The sequence below is a fragment of the Diplotaxodon limnothrissa genome, linkage group LG2 (assembly GCF_057381915.1).
Source record: "Diplotaxodon limnothrissa isolate DT_005_m linkage group LG2, D_limnothrissa_male_GT1.1, whole genome shotgun sequence".
Lineage (NCBI taxonomy): Eukaryota > Metazoa > Chordata > Actinopteri > Cichliformes > Cichlidae > Diplotaxodon > Diplotaxodon limnothrissa.
In genome coordinates, this window is record NC_140597.1 from 7,142,330 (window position 1) to 7,165,934 (window position 23,605).

A 23,605-nucleotide genomic window follows, 5' to 3' on the forward strand; every position below is an offset into this window, starting at 1 on the left:
GGTGCAAGATGCTAGCAGGCAAGGCATACATGGAACGCCATAACCAAGTGGCCGGCATAGTGTACAGGAACATCTGTGCCGAGTATAACCTGGAAGTCCCGAGGTCAAAATGGGAGATGCCCCCAAGGGTGGTGGAGAATGACCGAGCTAAGATCCTGTGGGACTTCCAGATACAGACGGACAAAATGGTGGTGGCTAACCAACCGGACATAGTGGTGGTAGACAAACAGAAGCAGACGGCCGTAGTGATCGATGTAGCGGTTCCGAATGACAGCAATATCAGGAAGAAGGAACACGAGAAGCTGGAGAAATACCAAGGGCTCAGAGAAGAGCTCGAGAGGATGTGGAGGGTGAAGGTAACGGTGGTCCCCGTGGTAATCGGAGCACTAGGTGCGGTGACTCCCAAGCTAGGCGAGTGGCTCCAGCAGATCCCGGGAATAACATCGGAGATCTCTGTCCAGAAGAGCGCAGTCCTGGGAACAGCTAAGATACTGCGCAGGACCCTCAAGCTCCCAGGCCTCTGGTAGAGGACCCGAGCTTGAAGGATAAACCGCCCGCAGGGGCGTGCTGGGTGTTTTTTTATGTATATATATGTATATATATATGTGTATATATATGTATATATATATATTTTCTATGAGTCTGTTGTGGCCAGTGCGATCCTCTATGCTGTTGCATGCTGGGGGAGCAGGCTGAGGGTCGCAGATGCCAACAGACTTAATAAACTGATCCGTAAGGCCAGCAATGTTGTGGGGATGGAGCTGGACTCCCTCAAGGTGGTGTCGGAGAGGCGGATGCTGTCCAAGATAAAGACAATGTTGGATAACACCTCCCACCCACTCCATGACATGTTGGTCAGCCACAGGAGCTCGTTCAGTGAGAGACTGAAATTACCGAAAAGCACCACTGAACGACACAGGAAATCATTCCTGCCTGTGGCCATCTCCCTGTACAACGCATCCACTTAACACACTGTTTGCTGCTACAGCTACACATGTTTCTTTTCCAAATATTTATTTATAAGTGACTTATGTATGTATGTATGTATGTATGTATATATATGTATATATTGTACTATTCTTAGTTAGCGTATTGTCTGTCTTGTCTTAATGTTGGTTTAAAATGGAGCACTGTAACAAAAAATAATTTCCCCCAGGGATCAATAAAGTATTCTGATTCTGATTCTGATATATGTATATATATGTATATATGTATATGTATATATGTATATATGTATATGTATATATGTATATGTATATATGTATATGTATATATGTATATGTATATATGTATATATGTATATGTATATATGTATATGTATATATATATATATGTATATGTATATATGTGTATATATATATGTGTATATGTATATATGTGTATGTATATATGTGTATATATGTGTATGTATATATGTGTATATATGTGTATGTATATATGTGTATATATGTGTGTATATATATATGTGTATATATATGTGTATATATATGTGTATATATATGTATGTATATGTGTGTATATGTGTATATATGTATATACACATATAGATATATATACACATATAGATATATATGTGTGTATATGTGTATATATGTATATACACATATAGATATATATGTGTATATATGTGTATATATGTATATATATATATATATATATATGTATATGTGTGTGTGTGTGTGTGTGTGTGTGTGTATAACTTCTCTTTGCTTTTTTCTTATGAGTTTCTTTCCATATTAACCATGAACAGATACAAATGTTCCCTTTTTCCCTCATAAATTTCCCTTTGCTTTCTTGTAAACTGGCAAGTGTTTTCTAGAAAGTTTATGACTTTAATCTTAAAAAGTCCCTTGATTTTTTTCTTACTTTCGCTAAGGAAAAAAAAGCCATTTTCATTCTGGACTTAACAACAGACAGCATAGTTTTCCACCTAATTGATGAGAGAATTGTGAGCCGAGCATCCATCGCACCCACTGTGGTCATTAATGACATCTTCAGTGGCAAAACAAGTTTTAAAATCTAGCTGTGAGGGAACAGAGTGCACTGTTTTCCTTCAGATCATTAAAGTTTTCAATCCCCGCTGTCTTAACATCAGTGATGCTGCCTCCATACACATATGAAATACTAAATATCACACGCGCATGTTGCTCTTTCTGTTAATGTCATGTCTGAAAAAAGGTTGTAAGGAGCATGTCTTAATGATAAAAGCCACCATTAATGGATGAAGTCAGGGGTGTTTAAAGGTTTCGTGTTTCCTCTTAAAGAAAATTGTTATTAAAGCAAAAGTTATAGTGGGTATTTGCGGATTTTCCTTTTCATCAGTGATATTTACATTTGTGATACATTGGCCATCTCCCATTTGTTTGATAAGTAAAATGGGATTCATTACTTTAACATTCTCTTTTTACACATTGGAGCTAAAGGTGTACGTAAGCGGCAAACTCTTTTTTTTTTTTTTGGCCAAATCTTCATATGAATTTCACTCACCAATAAATTGGCCCCTCTGGGTATTCACTTTAATTCCTGGAGAGTGGGATATTGTGGGGTATTGTGGGTTCTGGCCAGATCTTTGGTGATTTGTGTGTGAGTGTGAGTTCGCTCTTTTGATCACTGCCTGGACTAATGAAAGCAGATACAGGCACATGGGAGTCAGAATAGGAAAGCTGAAACTGTAGATACTAGTACAGATGTAGTAGAACCATGTTTCGAAGTGAGCTGAGCTACTGCTGCTTTTTTCTCTCATTTCTCGTGAGGAAGAATTTGGAAAAGAAATAAAGTTTGTTCTTAGCGTAATTTTTAGAAGTTGGCCAGCAATTAATATTAACCATTCCCCACCAACTGATCAAATCAAATATAGAATAGAATAGAATTCAACTTTATTGTCATTGCACATGTCACAGGTACAGGGAAACGTACAGTTTGCATCCATCCAGAAGGGCTTTAGCCATGATATAGATATATTACAATATATATTCGCAATAATATAGATATTACAGAAATGGGTCTATTATGGTATGTTATAGTGTACACAGTATGAAGTATGTTATGAATATTCTATAACTATAAGTATGTACAGGCTGTACATCTAAATGTGTTTACGTAGAAATAAGATCAAGTTCAGCAACATCTAAAAGGTGTATTTCAACTTAAGTTAACCAGTGCAGACAAGCACAAAGAAGTACACTAAAGGCTTTTAAAACCTGAATTAATAGTTTGCTAGAATTTAGCAGGATAAAGGTGGGTACACCAGTAATCACTGGGACCCAGGTGTGTCTCAGTTTTCGTGCGTGCAGTTCAGAAAGATGATAATAATGAAGCCAACAAAATTCCCCTCAATTCTTCTGCAAAATCTTTAAAGCTGTAATTTAAAGTTCCTGCAAAGTCCACTCAATGCAGAAGCTATCAGAAGCAAACCTTTCTCTTTTTTCTGTTTCTTTTTGCTTAAATTTTACTTGTACTTTTATTCATGTGTTTGTTTTAATGATGGCTTTTAGGAGTGCCATTACAGAGGGCACTCATTTACTTGAGTGACAGATGTATCAGCTTATTATTCAGGTCTTGTTCCGCCATCGTGACTGCCAGCAGTGAAACTAAATCTTCAGAAACTGGTTGATGAAGTTGTTTGTTTCTAGTTTAGATTGAAATGTATGTTTTAAAAAGCACCGTCGTATCCTGATCATTTAGTTTTCAATATGTTCCATCTCCACTGTTGAAATACTCGGGACAGACACATATTCATACAGAGTTAGGAGTAATTGTACCCATCATACCAAGCGGACCCTATAAACAGTGCTGTATTATAAATAATCAAAACATCATTTTGTTGTTATGCCTCGTCAAGGACAGATTTATGTATGGCCACTGTGTTTAAAACTACATCTGGAAACTTTTGAGTTCTATTATAATAATTTGCATCAGCTTTTTTGGATTGATCTTTAATTGTAATACATTAATCTACAGTAGCTTGCAATTTTATCAGTGAAATCAGCAAATATTTGTCTGATAAATGTTTTTTTTTGCTGAAGAAATAAGGGACGATAAAAATGGAAATGTTCTTTTAAAATAAAGGCAACTCATAACTAATTACAATCAATGAATAAATGGACTTGCATCACTGGTGGAAAGTAAATGTCCATGTTGTGGGAGTATGACAAATATACAATAATGCAAATATTGTGGGGACAACTCATAAATGCACAGTAACTCCCATGAAATGGCTATTGCAGAATCTATAGTGCATAAGGAGACATATACTATATGCACTGTGTGTTTTGATACAGTGCATTGTTTGAGTAAAATTAATAGAGACAGTCCTAATATCTTCTGCAACTGGAGAGAGCATGGTAGAAAAAGTATTTGGATCTTAAGTAAGACTATACATAGTCAGAATACACAATTACACTGTGGCATTACAAGCAGGGGTGTTTCTGGGAGGTTTTTTGTACATTTGACATTTTTACTAGAAATAAAAACCAAGCAAAAAGAATGAACTATTTAAATATATTTTTGGTTACAAAAGTAAAGAATTGTAATTTTAGTAGAAGTAAATATCCTTTGTTGAGGGTTTGCAAAGCAATGGAGTTAGAACATGTCAAGCAGTAGACTAACCCACTGTGATGTGCATGGAGGGAGTCCATACTGCTGGTAACTAATAGGCTTTCACTGCATGTAATATTATTTAAGATTAAATAGTGGGACACTGTCACCCCAGGTCCCCCCCTTTACTCAATCCCTGGTTTCAAAAGGGGAAAAAAAACATTTGCACACCATTTGGCTCCTATTTAATAATTTTAATTCTTAAAGCATTCCTACAAAGGCAACGTCTCAATCAGTCGTATTTTCTTCAGGCACACATACCTGTCTTAAATTGGATCCAAATACTGTGAAGAGTTTCCCGTCTTTGAATACATATTATGATTTTCTTTTTCTTCTTTTTCCTTTTATTTTTAACAAATTTGGGCTGTTACCTAAAAGATTTTGCTTCAATGTGTGCACACTTTGTCTTTTTTACTGTTTGTTATTTATTGTTGTGTTATTTAGAGAGTCTAAAAGTTTATTTGCAATGGCCTTTCCTAGATATGCCTTTAAATAACATAAACCTGGGACATATACACGATAGGAAGAACGCAAACAGTTTTTTAAAAGGCAAAATAACAAAACTTATAGTACAGTGAAGCATCATAATAATTATGGAAGTTGCATCAAAGATAGATTTAAGCACAGCAAGCACGGCCTGGTCGTGTGATATTTTATGAGGTCATCATTTGTCTTAATCTACAAGGAGTATTTTAGCATTTTAAGTGCTTCAGTAGATTAGGTTTCCCCACTGCTGAGCAGCGTCCTGTGTCCTCTCACTTTAAGTTTGCTGCACATACCCACTGACATTTTCTTCATTGTTTAAACTTTTATATTTGGACCACTGCCACGCATTTTAAATTCTGAGTATGTGGCTCCGAATTTGTACTCTGTTGTTTGTGTGGCCTCTTGAACTGAGTGCCTCTGTCATCCCTGCACCATATGTGCCAGCATTTAACTACTACACAAATTGTTGAAACATCTCTGCACAAGAGATGCCAAGACAAACTTGTATACAGTACACTCAGCCTAATTCTGCTTGATGAGTGAAGTAATTCAGATGGCAATCCGCTGGCTGCCAATAATGTGCACTAGTTCAGTCCCCCTGTCACTCATGTTGGTCTGCTGATGGTACAAAAGGACTCCCTCGCTTCCCTCTTGACTTGCTCCACACAGAGATGTGACTGGAGATAGAATTATGCATTTTTCATGAGGCTCCAAATGCAACTATGCTCACTGCTTCTGCTCAGGCTGGGCTATATTTTGCTCTGTCGATACCTTCAGCTTTTTATGATTTGAATGCTCACTCGTGGTGTGGCAAACAAGCTTAGCGAATAATCGTGTGTTTTTAGACGCCCTCATATAATTGCTGTTTGGCTTTTTGTTTTTAACTTTCTTCTCATTTAAGATCTTTTCTTCCCTCCTACTCATACTGTAACATTATAGCTGTATTTCAGTTTTTCTAATGATTTGTATGGGGTCAGTCCTTAATCTTTTGTGCACGTATTGACATCTTGATCACTCTGTACATATACGCAGTTCATAAAAGTATAAATTATGGATTGCATCTGCAGATTTTGGCTATAGCTTTCAGACAGTTCTCATTATTTTTGTAAATGTTCTCTCCAGGCCGGGCCGTTATACATACGTCGAGGAACATCATCAAACCCACTCAAGATAGAATAAAACGGAACGGTGTCTAAATTTTAATGAAATGACAAAGTAATACTGATTAATTAGCTCACAAATTGACAAGAGTGTGAAATGAAATCCAAAAAAAGCTTCTATTCAGGTTCAGGGCACAACTGTAGTAACAGTGTTAAGTAGGTGTATTTATGACTGGAGGGTGTCGATTGTGCATAACCAGTGAATGCCAATTAGCCTAATTGGTTGTAGATAATTCGTTTTGTGGATTACAAACATAAAAATTAAGTGTGTGTGTGTGTGTGTGTGTGTGTGTGTGTGTGTGTGTGTGTGTGTGTGTGTGTGTGTGTGTATAGATATAAAGTAAAACTATACTTTATATAACTCGTTTTTACTTTTCATTTCTCTGTTGCTAACTTTAGGCACAAGACCCTCAGGTGCTGGAACAACTGTCCAAAAACATCACTCGCATGGGCTTGACCAACTTCACCCTCAACTACCTCAGGGTAAGTACTGTGTGTGTGTGTGTGTGTGTGTGTGTGTGTATGAATGTGTGTCTGTCTGACAATGTCTATGACTGTCATTCTGCTTTTTGTTTTTCTTCTCATCTTGTCACACTTGATGCGCACTGAGGAGCAATTCTTGTCCATATTTAAACACAGTAATTCATGTTTCTCATAATTTCTAAGTATCTTGTATGCTTAGACTGAATAAACTTATATATTCATGTTTTGTCATCGTTAATGTGATCTTTTGGCACTATTACATTATACGGGCTACGATTAATCTTTTCTATTTGCAGATATATTGACTGTTTGAATATATAAGTTTGACTTGAACATCATTTCTAGACATTGTTTCCACTCCTCAGTTATACTGTTAGTGCAAATGTACCTATTTTCTCTTTTTTTTACTAGCTGCTGCTGTTATTTATGTGCTGAACACAGTGAAACTTAAGCGTATAATTTCAAAAGTGCATGGCATCAAAACAAAAAGAAGTACTTATTTATTCTTTACTGTCTGCATATACGTGTTTTTGTACCTGACCGCAGCAATATAATTTACGGAAATGGGAAGTATAAGCCGACTGAATACATTAGTGATTATTTCACAACGCTCTGTTTGTGTTTTTCGACACCACAGTTGACTGACAGCTACGATTTCCAAATGGGAGAACAAGAGCGAGCGGGAGAGAGACGGGGAGAGGGAAGAATTAATTGGATACAGAAAATTAGCATAACGTTAATGAACGCTCCTTGTTGAGACTCATAATTGTGAAATGGCGCGCGAATCAGGGAACGGCACCTCCGCTGCTTATAATAACTGAGTGAAGAAAGACACACAGAGGGGGTGAGAGGGAGCAGGGTGACTGTTTTTGTTTTTCTATAACAATGATTGTCGATACAGAAAGTAGCTGCTATGTGGCTGAAAAAGAAAAAAAAAATCAAGTATCTGTAATTAGTTGCTAAAGCTTTAGTTTCTGGTCTTTCTCTGTTTTGTTGATTCATTTGGTCAGTGCTTGGCAAATGAAACAACGATTGTGTCTTGCTTTCTGTTTGCTGACACCATGCATTTCATGGAAGAGGTTAAGCTGTTTGTGTCTAAACAGTCACAGCTTGACTCGAACTGTGTCAGCCCTCCGAACCTCAGATGTATTTCAGAATACAGTGTGGTTTTATTTCAAATGGAACAGAAAATGTGAAACACAACAAATGATTTAGCGTTGTTTTGAGGTTTAATTGAATTTCAGTAATAATGAAAACAAGCTGCACATTATTTCATGTGTTAAATAGTAATATTTGCGAGAAATTTTCGGTTTAAAGGGGCGTCAGGAAGGCTGAAGACTCATTTATCCTGTAGCGGTGAATCTGTCTGTTTTCTATAGGTGCATAGATTTATGATCCCATTTCAGCTGATAAATGTGATTTTTAGGTTGCTTTTATTAGACAGTTTCATTTCTTATTTTTCACAAGAACAACTGCCAACTGATTTCCTTTCTTTCCAACACCCAATTAACCGTCTTACGATCCCTTTAGATTCATTGTCTGACCTCTTGTAGCAGTCCTGATATTCAGGTTGGGAATCACTGCTGTGTAGTCACTATTTTTCACTTTGCAAATGATATTTTCCCCTTACTGTTATCTGAAGGTGTCAAGGTAAAATACACCCTTTCCTCACATTAAACTAGCAATAATGTGTGTCTGGAAAAGACCTTTCCCAGTGTTTATCAGTCCTTCTAAAGAGACTGACAGTTTCCTGGCTTAGGGGTTACAACCGGCCTTTCTCTTACTCACAGAGGCACACACACACACTTTCTTTTTTTTTCATTTGGAGTATTTAAGCCTTTCCATGTATTGGAGCTGCCGACTTCCTACTATTCAGCCTGAAAATAGCCCTTGTTTTCAGGCTGAGAGCCAGGGCTTGTTGGCTGAGCTGGGGAGGGATATTACTGTGTCAGAAGGGAACTATCAGAGGAGAACATGGGATTAGTCTGCTACAGGGATGTTCACTTTACCTCGAGCGGCATGGCATCAAAACACTGCCGTCCTAACAGAGGGAAAAGCAACAGACGTGGTTATGTTTATGTAGGATAATTTGGCGTTAGCAGCTGAGTCTATGGTTGTTAGAATGACTAAGTTTAAAGCCCCTGTCTGGTCAGTGGTTTGAATATCCATCATGGTAAAACATGATTCCTGGTATTGCTGTCGACTTGAATAAAAGCCTCCAAAGCTATTGTAATCAAAGGAGCAGTGTAGATAACACATACAGCCCGTGATAAAAATCTCCTTCAAACTTTAAACTTTTCTTAGTTTTTCTTCTTCTTTTTTTATTCTGTGTTGCTGTACAGTACATCTGAAGATGGGATGAGCATGTTGATTAGAATTGACATCAGAATAGCAGGAATGGTGTGATGCTGAAGGTCACATGAGATCATTTGAGCATGCAGTGAATGATTAACAGTCTCCTTTCTCTCAGTAATGACTGTTAGAGTGCCCTTGAGCAACCTACTAGGCCACGCCTACTTTGACTGCAGCAGTTTTCACCTTGTATCACAATCTTATTGGGATACAGTAGAAACAACTATTCGTTTTCCGGTTGGCAGCACTATAGTTATGAAGCTGCAGTGGCCCAAATGACTGACACCAGACTGAAGACATTATTTGTTGTATGATTCTAGCATGTTGTGAAATGTGTTACTTCAGTCTTCCTAAATGCATCTTGGAACAAAAGCTAGCAGCAGTTGTTTCAGTAAATGTCCAGTGGCAGCATATGATTGTGTTATATAGATAAAACCATCTAGCTATGAACATTGATAGGAATTAGAACCTGTAGAAGCAATTTTATGGTATATAACTCCAGCAGTAGAGTCCTAGAGGCAGTTTTCGCCACTCCGTAGCCATCTTGCTAACACCTCTAAGCAGTTATGTGGGCAATTACTTTAAAGTTGCTATCTAAATAAATTGGGAGATGGGCACTTCATCGGTCTTCAGGACATAAAAAACACTTGTAGGATCAACAGTAAAATTTGATTTAAAAATGCTTTAAAGTTTGGTAACTTTACACAAAATAAGTTTTAAAAGCTTGAATCCATGAAAGTTATGCTTTTATGTTTGAGTTTTAACTTTAGCTGTATAGTTTCATTAAAAGAGTTCAGAGTGCCAACTGATCATTGTGGCTGAAAAAATGACAATTCATACTACAAGAAAATGGATACATTTTATGTACATCTCTGTTAAAGTAAGAAGTGGATACACTAGCTACCTGCGTGGTAGCCAGTGTGAATTCATTCTCTACAGCATCAGTTATAACCGAGCAATTAATTGGCTCTAATATATAATTTGGATGTTTGATTGTGATATTGAAAACAAAATAAATTAGATAAAACAAGAGATAAAATATTTTCCTATGATGCTCTCATTTTGCTTTGGTTTTTTTTTTGTTTTAGATTGAGCATACCCTGGGGCACTTTTCAACTCTCCCTGAAAGTCCAAGCTGTTTCACTGTTTAGTTTAGCTCAAGCCAACATGAGCTTTTGATCAACAAGAAATATCTTGAAAAAGTTCATTTGGCGTCTCTCTCTGGCGTCTACTTTTGGTTGGTTGTTACTTCAGCTCTACTTGTGACTGCTGTGCTGACAGCTCTGCACATCCTGTCTCTTTGGCAAGGACTTCATTATGCTCAGAACGGAATTCCCTGCATTTTAAAAACACGTGTCTGAAAATATGAATGTGTAATAAGTCATGTGTACAAGTCAAACCATACGTGGAAGTAAGGCATGAAACACGTTGATATCAAAGCATATGAGTAAATATTATGTTACTTGTTTATTAAGTATTCTGCTTTTGTCTAGCCCCGGTCTGTCTCCAAAGTGAAGGTCTGCAGGCCAGCTTACAAGACAGGTTTTAAGCTCAAAAACACCCCCTTGTCTGCTCCTAAATCCCAGTGAAAACCTTGTGTACACCCCCACATCCACCTCTTTTTTTCATTTATCTCTTACATTTAAAGTTAAGTTTATGAAAGTACCATGTAAAAACACCCATTTTTCAATGTCCAGTAAACACACGTTTGTCGAGAATAATGTGAGCGATCAAGATTATAATATTAACCAAAATACTTCAATACTTAATTCTTTTTTCCCTTCTTTCATGATCTGTCTCCATCTCATCCTATCCCTAGCATCCTTGTCGGTCACACCACCTTCTGCATTTCACTATATTTACCAGCCTTCTCTCTTTTCTACATGATATCTCTGTCTTCAACATCCTTTTCCAAATATAGCCACTATCTCTCCTGTACACATGTCCACTCCACCTCAGCCTCACCTCTCTAGCTTTGTCTCCAAATTGCTCTACCCAATTACCAAAGCACTGTAATTGTGATTTTTTTTCTTCTTCTGTATTCCACCAACAACACAACTGGCATAGAAAACAGGTTATTTTTTTTAATTATTATACTTTTATTGCCATGTCGCTCACTTTTAATGTATTTTCTATTTCCTGCTTACTCTGTTTTTTGTTAACAACGTTCATCATTGTTCTCTAACTTTAACCAAAAAGTTATTGTAGTTATTGTAGTCAAACTTTGTGATGCCCTAACTCAAACAAAACCCTTTTTCCCTAGGAGGGACAAAAATTCTTTTCATTTATCAGTTTTCAAAAGCAAATTGTGCCACTGTGTTGATGCAGGCCTTGATCGGAAAGTGCTTATGTGAACGTGTTAAAGATGGCAATTAAGTATTGTGTTTTTGAATCAGCCTCAAGTTGTTCTGCGGGGTAGATTTTTCAGACCAGAATGTAATATAAGGTCAGAATCTAATTGTAGCCTGTGTCAGGAGAACATCTATTTCACTTAAGACAATTTCAAGTTCTTATAAGCAGTGCACTCCGTGGCTGCAAATTGCAACACCACCAGAGGGGATCTATTCCACATAGCACCTGCATGTGCAACCTCCAGAGTCAGCTAGTCCTGAGAAGTAAAGAACAAAAATATTCCATGTAGAAATTAACCAGTTTTAACATTTTGACTAGTTTGTTAGATTAACTGATAATTTTAATTTGGCCGTCAGTGTGAACGTGAGCTTGAATGGCTCTCTATCTCTCTTTGTTAGCCCTGTGATTAACTGGTGACCTTACCAGGGTTTACCTGCCTTTCAGCCTCCCTGTGACCCCAAGTTTGATAAGCAGTTTACAAAAATAGATGGATGGATGTTGCAGAACGTTTAATGCTCAATTTTTCCTAGACAGACAAAAGTGAGTCAGAAAAACAGAACCGTTTTATTCAGTTAGAGGATATGAACCAGGCTAGCTGACTGGAGTTTGATCCTAGTATTTTCCTGTGATTGGTTTAATGCAGGCAGGCCTGCAACTGGCCAATGGCTGTCCTCCAGCTACACCAACAAGCATCTGGATGGTTACTGCTGCTGAACAAGTTGGGCTGACCAACTTGTAATGCTATCCAGATGTTATCTGGATAAGCTTATCCTGATGTATTTAAAATGACAAGACGACCCCTGATTCCTCCTACAAGATATCACCAGAGATTTACAGTTTTCCCCTAGATGAATACTGTACTTAAAGTCTCCTTAAGAGCAGAATATTGTTGGAGGACAGTGTGGGAACGATGAGGCCAGTCTGAGTTGGCTGTGTCTAAAGCAGAAACACTCAGACACACACATGTCCAAGTTTGTGTGCATGAATTTGAATTTTCTATGAATTATAAACAGCTCAACAAAGACTGCTTATATTTAAAAGCCTTACCCTGCACATCATTCTGTTTCTCTGTGAAACACTTTCTAATAGTAACCTGTTTTCTAAAGGTACTATATTAATAGTATCCATAAAACCTAGATTTACTGCCTAATGAATAACTCCCAATCTGTATGTGCATGATTAATTAGACAACAAACTCATAATTTTTATGTTTGTTTGTTCTTTTTACCTTAATAAGAACAGCAGCGGCATTAAGATGACAGTGTCTGTCTCCTCTAACGAAGTGTGTGGCTTGTGCTATTGTGTTTGCAGTTGTGTGTCATCCTGGAGCCCATGCAGGAGCTCATGTCAAGGCACAAGACCTACAACCTCAGCCCCCGGGACTGTCTCAAGACATGCCTATTCCAAAAATGGCAGAGAATGGTAGCCCCACCAGGTAACTACCCATTACCTTATACACAGATTTAGAAGAATGTGTTTTCAGTTAAAGCTGTTTTACTGTGCAGTTCATGTAATAATAATTAATTGAAAGTGAACATTTGATGTTCCAAGTGGCATTAACTAGATTGGATAATGACAACATCTTCTTAAATGTTCAGATCCAAGCCCAAGATCTAATTGTTTCCTCTACTGAGCTTTTAAGATTCTTCCTTTTAACAGCTTTTAATTCCAGCCCGTCACTCTCTGTGTGGGAATCTGAATATTTTCACTCAGAATGTGTTTTCATTGCATCATTTATGTTCCCAAATTTGCCATTATATGTCTTAATCCCATAAATATGTTTTGCCTGTCAGGTATATGAAATTAATCAGAATTCAGGGTTGCCTCTTGAATCTCAGCCTTGCCAATCTTAACGAGCCTCTTAGCTTTCTATGATTGATGTTTGCAGGGTGGTTTCTGAAAAGTACCAGGCTTAAATTGGCTGTGTGGTTCTTAAGCTGGAGAGAAGGAGTAAGCCGAGGTTTTTTTGGGAAGGGGGGGGGGGGGGTTTGGACACATCGGAGTGGCTGCAAATTACAGCAATGCTTAGCGAGGCGTGACGAGATGTCTTTAAAAACCAACACCAGTCAAAAAGCCTTTGACTCAGACCTGTGTAACTTTAATTAAGAGTGCTGGGTGTAATCAAACTAGTAGATCCAGCTCCCTGGCCAGCGGCTCCCCAGCGTCGACGACGTTCTTCAAAGAAAAGAAAAAAGAAAACAGAGAGGGGAAAAAAACAGAAGGCATTTTATGAATATAAAGTCTTAGGGAAAAAAACAGACTCCTGTATTGATAGTTAATTGTGCTCATGGTATAAAAATACAGCTTAATATGAAATCCCCCGTAGCTGCTAAAGATTCATCATATACCAAATAGAGTTATTTATATATGTTTATTGTGTTATTTGGCTTGGTAGCGTTTATGTGGGAGTGCTGGCTCTGAACCGCCGTGTAAAAATTAAGTCTGATTCTTCCTTGAGGTCAGGGCTCTGAGTCCGTTTCACCATCTGTCTTTATTTTGACATCACAGTTGCCTGATCTTTGCAGTTTAGCTGGAATTGGGGTTTTCCTTATTGGTTGCGTGTTATTCTCCTTTTCCTGCAATTCTTCTCCAGCTTGGAAACTGGTTGGGATTTAGCCAGGAAGGAAGCCACGGGCGCATTTATGCTCTGATAAATCCTTTTGGTGGAAATGGAAGCGATTTTAGTGCGTCACTGGTTCAGCATCGGAGGAAACCAGTCGGATAACAGAAATGATTGTCTCTGACAATGGGCCCGCTTTTCCTTTCTTTCTGTTTTTTTGCACACACGTCTGTCAAAGTCAGGAATCAAAAGAGAAGAAAGACTGATAAAAATTCCTCTTGTTTTGCCTCTGATTTATAGTTTCAGTTTTGTTTGTATCATGAGTCGCTGGTTGTTATAACTGAATATGAAAGCATCTCCCTTGGTGTGATTAGTAAGAACCTCAAAAAATGTATTTCATTTTCAGACATCTGTTTGAAGATCATAGCAGTGTTTTCTTCTCTCTCTTGAGATTAAAAGGAATAATGTTTTCTAACAAATGTTGGCAGGATTTGCAAAATCTTGTATTCATAAATTATGCACTACATAAATTATTTTGTTAATACTAGAAACACTAAGATCTCTATTTAACCTGTGCCAGTGCTTTATATCTTTTTTAATAATAATGGTTTAATAATTTAATTGCACTTTCAGGACTCGTGTATGGCTCATTAGTAGAATAATATATTTCATTTAGTTTGCACAGTGGTGCACAGTGGTTCAATAGCATCTGTGTGGCATTGAATGTTCAGTTATTTCTCTCCCTTTTCTGTGTCGTCATCTCTGGTCTGGTCTTCTTTTGTCTTAAATTGTTTAAGAAATGATCCAACTTTCTGAGTAAAATAAAACTGATTTTGGCTCCGGTTTCAGCTGGACACCCACAGAACTTCAAAACGGAAATATTTCCCACAAATCACAAAAAAGGTATCTTCTCTCTTACATTGTCTATTGTCTGCAGCCTTAAAAGAAAACAGCACCCTGGTGCTCACCGGGATGCACTGAAATATATTTTGTGTGCAAGTTTTTCATGGATGCTCAACTGCATGTCAATAAAATAGTCCTCATACCTGTACTGAATTAAAAAAAAAAGATACAGGTTAGATGATGCATGTTAAACCATTCTAAAACAGAGTGATTAAAACTATACACACTCGTGCTCAGCAATTCAGACGAATGTGCAAGAATGCATACATAAAAGCATATTTAGTGAGACAAACACAGATGGGCTTTCTGCCTCACTAGAGCAGTTTTAATCTGGTTCGTGCGATTGAGGAACACCACAGTCGGTGCTGTGCCGAAATCATTAACAAATTTACATTACGATGAGCATCAGGGTCCATTGTTGAGCATTTATGCAAATAAAAAAGGGGTTCTTTCTTACTAGTGCATGTCTTGGAAGATGTTAACACTCGTGTGGTTTCACCTCAGAAGAAAACAAAGCATGGGTTCTGTAGAATTTGCATAGCCCGTTTTTGCATGTGTTCTTTCTGCATGCGTGCATGTACTCTGGCCTTTTAAACATTTCTGTCCATGTTTTTTCTGTATCTGCATGTAACTCTGACAGTCAAAGCGTCTACTGTTTGACCCCACACACATATATACATGCACACTGCATACTGCGCACACCCCTACACCTTGTCTCCGTCTGTATGCATTATGTTCTTGGCATGGCCTCTGTTTCTCTTTGCTGGTCGCGCCAAAGCTGAGCCTGCCCGACAGACAACCACGAAGAGGAGGAAACGGAAGAACTCAGCCAGCAGCGCCAATAGCAGTGTGGGCACCACTGCAAGCAAGAAACGCAGCCCGGCCACCAACTTCAGCCTCTCCAGTCAGGTACCTGTAAGCATCAGCTCCACTTTCCCTCCTCTTTTTTTTTTTTTTTTTGTTGCGAAGTCTTCACATGCAAGTTTAGAGGGTAACAAACAGGAAATTCTGAATGCTAGTGCAGCTATTAAGCTTAGATTATTTGCGCAAATGAGGGTAACAAAGGAACTAAAGTCTCGGTTCTGAGACAAAGAAACCCTGTGGGACGTGAATGAAAACATGTGGCCCCAAAAGATAAAGAGAAAATACATAAAATACAGTACAAGAGCAGGTTTATGAAAAACAAGTAAAAAAGGTGAATGACACTCTTCTGCTGCTTTTTTTTTTTTTGCCGTGGGTTGTATCATGTTTTGTAGCTGCATACTTAATTTTTCTTGAGTATTCAGTATCTCAGAGTAAACTTTATTCTTGTCAGAATACGCATGTTCGAAAAGACCCAGCTGACCCTGTTGCTTAACCAAGTGGCTGAAGCCTGGAGGTTTAAAAAGGAAAAAAAAAGGCTTGAATATCAGGACCAAATGGGAAAATGTGGGTGGGGTAGGTGACACTTTGCCCTCTCTCAGCCACCACGCTTGAAATGCCCTTGAGCAAGAACCTGAACTCACAGCTGTCCAGAGGACTGGTGGCTAGCTGTACTTGCTTTCACATAAATGTAACGAAGACATAAACAAACAAGAACCAAGAAAAAACTTAAGGATACTGATTGCTCTCCTTTGAATGAGGTTTCTTGTTTAAATCCCTGAAGTCCAGCAGATGTGGGATTACTGAAGCTGATGCCAACATCCATATACTATAGAACTATACTGTAGCTGCTTTAGAACAGTTATTTTTTAATACATACTCTTGACTTACTAACTTTTTCACCTTTTTGTTAAACAATAAACTTTAAGCACCAGTAAATGGAAAATATCAGAAATATTGATAAGCCAATGTAAATTAAATTAACACAATTAAAACAAGAAGCATCTAAAATGAAAAGAAACAATGTAACCAATAACAAACATGCTGCATATTCAAATATGTGTTATTAACACATTACATTACATATACATTTAATCGTTTTTACACTACAGATATAAAACTTATGTCCAAAACTTAAAAAGAAAACAGCTTTCAGATCAACTTTGAACACCTTTACTCAGTGTGAAACTAATTACAATTGTGTATGAATGCCTGATTTAGCTACAGGTTTCCATAAAAGGCCACTTGACACAGTTAGAGGTTAAATAGCCTCTTAAACAGCTGAGTATCACACCACATGCTTGGCACTCCCCTCGAGGATTCAATGCCATTGTGAGAGTCTGCAAAGGCTGCACTGTCATTCCATACACTGCTTATTATGCACACACTGTATTATATTTACACTACAGCATCCAATTTACTGTTCTGTAGCCACACTGGTGCACTGTTTTTCAACACACATTTCAGTGCCGTTGAGAATGCGCCAATTCCAAACATAAAAGGAATTTATTGACATTAAAGTGTCGCCGGTTACCATTAATGTGTGGCTGTCTTGTACGTAGGACTAATACTGCTTAATGGGAAATTTGAGGTTCTAATGCTTTTCTATACAGCATGTGCGGAACAACAACCAGATCTCCCAGAAAAGATGTTTATATACTGCTGCTTGCTTCGAAAGAAACCATAAAAATCTTTATTATGCTTCTTAGGGATGTTTTTTTGCAGTGTAGGAAACTCATGCATGTAAGCACTACACACAAAGTGGTGTATAAAGTGCAGGACACTGGAGAGTGTCTGTGGTTAAGTTTAAGCAACAAAAACACTTCAGAAATAAAATCGTTTCAGTGTAATTTTAATAAAGTAAACATGCAGTAAACGTGGTGTTTCTTTTGGCTTTTTCAGTATTTGACAAAGATCGTAATCTTTTTCTGACTTTTACCAAGACCTTTAAGTCGGCAAAATATAACCACAAAAAAGTTCAAGGGTCCTTTCAAACTACAAGTAGAGACATGTATTATTCCACGGTTGCATATTGTAAAGGGAAAAAAAGCAAATGAAAGGTCCTCCATAAACATTCTTTGCACAATGGCAAATTCACTAATTAAAAACTATTTGAAGTAAATGCAAGTCATTTCTAGGATACAGGGTTGAATAAAGGGACATTATAGAACTTGTAGAAACTTTACATCCCATTAGGTTGAATGATTTCAATGCCGGATCGACTGGCTGCCTCTCAGTTTATGCAGGGTTGTTGTGTTTTTTTTTAATGCTGCTTTTCTTGTTTTTCTTGTTATTCTAATTTTACTCTTGTATAAGGAACAAACTCTGGGTCACCTCTACACACGCTCACGCTGTATTGACCCTCTATATTCTGTCCTGTGGTTAGCCGTCTTTTTAGTTTTGTTGCCCTCGCTCTCCTCTTTTACCTCCTTCCCTCCATCTCGCACATACATAATGTACAACTCACACACATATACACAAAGCACACGCAAATTGTTTTCTCTCTAGAAGGCAGCGTGGCTCTGTGCCAGCTCTCATTATTACCGATATCTGTATACACCCTCCACCCCCCCAACCCCATCCTCCCTCTCATGCACACTCTCTACTCCATCACTACTGCCCCCACCACCTCCTTCCCACCCACACGTACACACATAAACACACACAGACGCGCACACACGCATACACCATCCGTACCACTCATGTCGTGCATTCACACGCCTCTTAAAGACTGGCAGCGTGGCTGGTAACATGCTGGTTACATATGTTGTGCGCCTGCTGTCTTTGTCTGAGAAGTTGTTCGTTTGTGGCTGAACACAAGCCTACGTGAGCCCAATAACAATAAGGAGTGGACCCTCACAAGGGGAAGGGGGGTTACCAGTGGCTGGAGAAGAGGAGGTGTGGGGGAAGGAAGGTGGTGGCGTGTTGGGGTGGTGTGTTCATGGAATGAGCAACACTGACCTCTAGTGGTTTAAATTAAGTTTTGCGCACATGTTCCTTCTTTGCCCAGCAGGCATCTCAAACAGCAATCCCCAGTTAGTTCTCATTGTAAGATTGTCACATAGGGAGCATATTATAGAAGACATATCGTAGAGTAAAGCCTTAATGCGAAGTCTGTCCAATGTATATAAACAACAGAGCTGTAACTGAAGAGAATTTGAGCATAACATTCAAAGTTCTGCAATGAGAAAGGAATTTGAAGTGCCATAGACGTGAGACATAACAGAAGTAACTCTGATGAGTGTTTTATACACATCTTTACTGATAATTTGGAATTTGAGTATGTTGTTTAATAAATCCATTTGTCTGACGGCAGAATTGTACACATGAGAAAATCTACAGTGAACATTCAAAAGTATCTATGAATCCAAAGCTTGGGTCAGCCCTATTTAATTATAATAAATACTTCTTATATTCACGCACCTACCCAATGTGTATTTATCCACCACTGAAAATAATAATAATAATAAAGCTAAAACTTAAGGTTTTTTTTTAACATAACAATACATTTGTGACTTATTTATGTCATGCATGTTTTTAATAACAGTAAATGATCTCAATGCTTTAGAGGGAATTAAAGGCTTTCGTCTTTTTCCCCCTTTTTTAATGTAGCATCAGGGAAAATAAATATAGTCATGAAACGTACGTTATATTTAAATAGAGAAGGAACAGGGATCTGGTAACATTATTGTCTTACTTCATGCTGTGTTCTTATCTTTGTTGCTTTAAGGGACAGTTGTGTCTTCTTATCCTGTTGTTGGCATCACTATCCCATCTAAATCACACTTGTTGTTTCGGAGGCCTGTGGAGAAAATATGTTCTCTACGCTCCACACAGCTAATCTCTGTAAAAATATGGTAATGACACTGCTCAGTGAATGAAGGGAGCAGGGAGGCGTTCATCCCTGAGTCGGCCTATTCAAAACCTCACCGCTTAGCTACTGCGAAAGCTAACTCTTAACGAGATGAGTAGACAAGTAGACACTATTAATTAGCTCACAATTAGTGCTCCCCAGTCTCAGACTAGCCACCAGCTGTTATCACCCGAGGGATTTTTTTCTTTTTTTTGAGGGGGGGTGCCCAAAATTGGCCAGAGGTAGGTTGACAGGCCTCCTCACAGGAACAGATGGTGAATGCAAGGCTTGTTGGCAATCAGCACGTTTTTAGCTAATGACTTAATTAGCTATGCAAATTGACAAATCAGTGTGGATATTGTCATTTAGTTGAAAAGCTCACCTAAATTAATTAGCCTGATTAAGGCATAGTGGGGTGTAGAAGTGGTCGCTGGGGGGGTTTTGGGGATGTCTTGGATAAATAAACTGCCTCTCCTCATTGGTGCTTCCCATCAAAGATTGCGTGTGTTTTACGTGGGTAGTTGTAGGGTGTGCTAAGTTGTCTAGTTTTATTTGTATGTTTACATCAATGATTGCTGCGTGTGATCGTGTGTTTGCCCATACAGAAAAGAAATAGTAAAAACTTATATGTGATTACTCATGAAAGTGGCCACTTTCATGAGTAAATCATATAAGGCTTACATGATTTACTCATGAAAGTGGCCACTTTCGCATTACTTTCATACATTGTTTTAGTAAGTATCCAAAACATACAAGTTTCATTATATAATTTTTCAAGGGATCTTATATCTGTTTTCACACTTATATGCTTTTCATACAAGTTTCACACAAGACAGATACAAACTTTATAAGATTTATATATATCTTTTCCATATGGGTGCTCTCTGCTCTGTGTGATTCGGGTCTGTAGCCAGAGGCTTGTGTGTGTGTTGTGTACTTCACCTACAGGACTAATCTGCATCCGACTGACTGTGTTTATGTTCAGGTGTGCGATTGTATGGTAAATGGTAAATGGCCTGTATTTATATAGCGCTTTACTAGTCCCTAAGGACCCCAAAGCGCTTTACATATCCAGTCACCCACCCATTCACGCACACATTCATACACTGGTGATGGCAGCTACATTGTAGCCACAGCCACCCTGGGGCGCACTGACAGAGGCGAGGCTGCCGGACACTGGCGCCACCGGGCCCTCTGACCACCACCAGTAGGCAACGGGTGAAGTGTCTTGCCCAAGGACACAACGACCGAGACTGTCCAAGCCGGGGCTCGAACCGGCAACCTTCCGATTACAAGGCGAACTCCCAACTCTTAAGCCACGATCGCCACGTAAGCTTATCTAGGTTTGTGTGCCAGTGTACTGTTTGTCCTTTGTATGTGTGCTGCAGAGGAGATGGCTGAGGAGAGCGAGATCTCTTAAGCAGGGCAACGTTGACACACATGGCCAGTGAAGCATGTGCTCCATTTAACTGAACAGCTTTTTCCCAGGTTACGATGGATGTTGTTGGGGCTCGCCAGTCGGGGGATGCTTAGGCAGCCAAAGCGAGACACAAAGACTTAGAAAGATGCACAAATAAATAAACCTGTGATTGATTCAGAACCTACTGATCAGTATTCACAGTGATTCACAGATTCCACTCCAGTGATTATGTTTAGTCAAAGTGAGGATGAACTTAGCAACGTGACAAAATGCAAGCTCACACATGGGGCATCCCCCTCCATCAGGATTCCTTCACATCACAACAGTCACCGATATCAGTGGATAATAGATAAATCTTTCTCCTTTAATTCCTTGACCCCCCGTGGGAGGGCCATCTCTGTGAAATATGTCTTACATGATGAGCATTGATTGGGATGGGTACAGATGCTTAGGCACTGGAGGAATCTCCTATCTGGATGGGAATGTTTCCTTTGCATGGGGTGCTTAGAGAAATTAGATCACTTAATATGCCAGCGTCTGTCCAAAAACCCCCACTGAAGAGCACACATGTACTGTCTTTAGATCGGAAGAAAGGGATGATAATTGAAGCAGAAAAACACACACTGTACCTCTACCATCATAGAGCAACCGGGCATACCTTCTTCAAACAAAAATTATGATAAAGTCTGGTCTAGAGTACAACTAAATATTTATTTTTATGACCTCTTGCTTTTTTTAACCCTCTGTTTTAAAATGTCATTGATTAAATTCTAATTATGGGAAACAGACAACATACATAATCATTTATTTGAAGTAATGAAAATGTTATTATAAGGTCTTTTCGGTTGGATCTGCGTTCATTTGATATTCAGATGGTGCTTTGGTCTGAGAATTAGATGAAACAGATATGCATTAATTTCTTCTCTGGTGATTTCTCACTCACTTTAGCATATTAATTCTGAATCACCCCAAGGCTAAATACAGCTGGCCCTGCACAAAACCAAAAACATTCCACGGCTCCCTGTGTAAAAGTTAATTATATTTGTAAGCCAGACTTCAAAACTAGTTAGAGACTGCTTTAAAGAATGTAAATGAGTGAAATTAACAAATGGATGAGTTAGTTAATAAAAAGAAAAAAGAAGAAGAACAAAAAGAGGACAAAAATTACACACAGCAATAATAAAAAAAAATAAAACAGTTGACGGAAGGATGATGCAGTGAATTTTGTGGCTTTTTGCAATAATATTTGCATGTACTATAAGTGTATTTAGGGCTTGCTTTATATTTGTATGCATGTATCTCTTATCTCTGTGATAAACCTGTTCAAACTCCCATTGGATAAGCTACAAATTTTACAGTGGTCTAGCCAAAATGCACCCCTGCTTATATACAGCAGTGAACCCATTGTATGGTAATGTGAATATTCAGGGCGTGAAAGGAAGCACGCAATTAAAAAGTGACTGATAAAGTGACCCAGCTGACGGGACAGTTTAAATATGTTGTTACCTTTGGAAAAGCCAGGAGGAAAAAAAGACAAATTATGTGTTTTTCTGTTTTCAGAATAAAAAATATCATATACCTTCCTCTCTTCTTCTCTCTCTTTCTTAAGGACGTGATGGTGGTAGGCGAGCCGACCCTGATGGGCGGCGAGTTTGGGGACGAGGATGAGCGTTTGATCACCCGTCTGGAGAACACACAGTACGATGCCACCAATGGCCTGGATGACGAAGACGACTTTAATAGTTCCCCAGCTCTGGGCAACAACGCCCCTTGGAGCAGCAAAGCCCCCGCCGCCCAGGATAGCAAGCCCGAGAGCACGGCGCCACAACCCTCGCAGTAAAACAAAAGAAGAGGGAAAAAAAAGCCCAACAGATCCTTGACTTCATGTGGACTGGACTTTTTAACCTCCCCCCTTCCCCTGAGGGCAGTACTTCTATGCCTCATAACATTGTACTGAATCAGAACCCCCCCGTCTGCAAAGTCACCACCGGCATGTCCAGCCAAAATACTGTACGTCCGTCCCGGATATTTTCTTCTTTTCTGAATCACTGTAACATCTAGGAGAACACTGAGAACTGGCAGCATTGCACAGCAATATCCACAGACAAGAAATGCATACAGGTCGTATGCAACTATAATGTAAAAATAACAAGGTGTGGGATTTCTTTTTTTTTCTTTTTCTTTTTTTTCCAAGAATGCAGTGGAAAATTGTGGATCAAATTCTCCTCTTTGGACCCTCAGCTACAGACCTCTCATCTAGTGGAATACCACAGATGTGATTGGTTGACCTTCAGGTCACAAGTCATCCTGCTGATGGTAGACAGTGGGGAGAAAAGAAGAAGAGTAAAAACAACGAACAAAATGTCTTCAAAAAAATAAGCAAGCTCAAGAAGGCAAAGTGTTTTTTAACAGCCACCAGAGCCATTGGAAGCATCTAACCACATTGGAGACAAATGAAATATTGTTTGAGGCAATTGCATTTTTATTGGAAATTCAGTCGGCTGTTGGTTTGTTTCTGCTGTTGCTGTTTATTTCCATTTCCAATTAAGGGGAAATAAAAGTTCTCTACCACTATCGAC

At 38.6% G+C, this 23,605-nt stretch overlaps 1 protein-coding gene across 1 annotated transcript in view; it reads left to right on the plus strand.

Annotated features, from left to right (window-relative positions):
- ldb2a (LIM domain binding 2a) overlaps positions 1–23,605 on the plus strand; it is a 113,775-nt gene extending 90,170 nt beyond the window's left edge. The window contains exons 5-9 of the mRNA XM_085366350.1: positions 6,642–6,725; positions 12,741–12,864; positions 14,839–14,892; positions 15,671–15,801; positions 22,636–23,605. Coding sequence (XP_085222476.1) covers positions 6,642–6,725; positions 12,741–12,864; positions 14,839–14,892; positions 15,671–15,801; positions 22,636–22,866 — 624 coding nt within the window. The 3' untranslated portion in view covers positions 22,867–23,605. The remainder of the gene's footprint in view (positions 1–6,641; positions 6,726–12,740; positions 12,865–14,838; positions 14,893–15,670; positions 15,802–22,635) is intronic.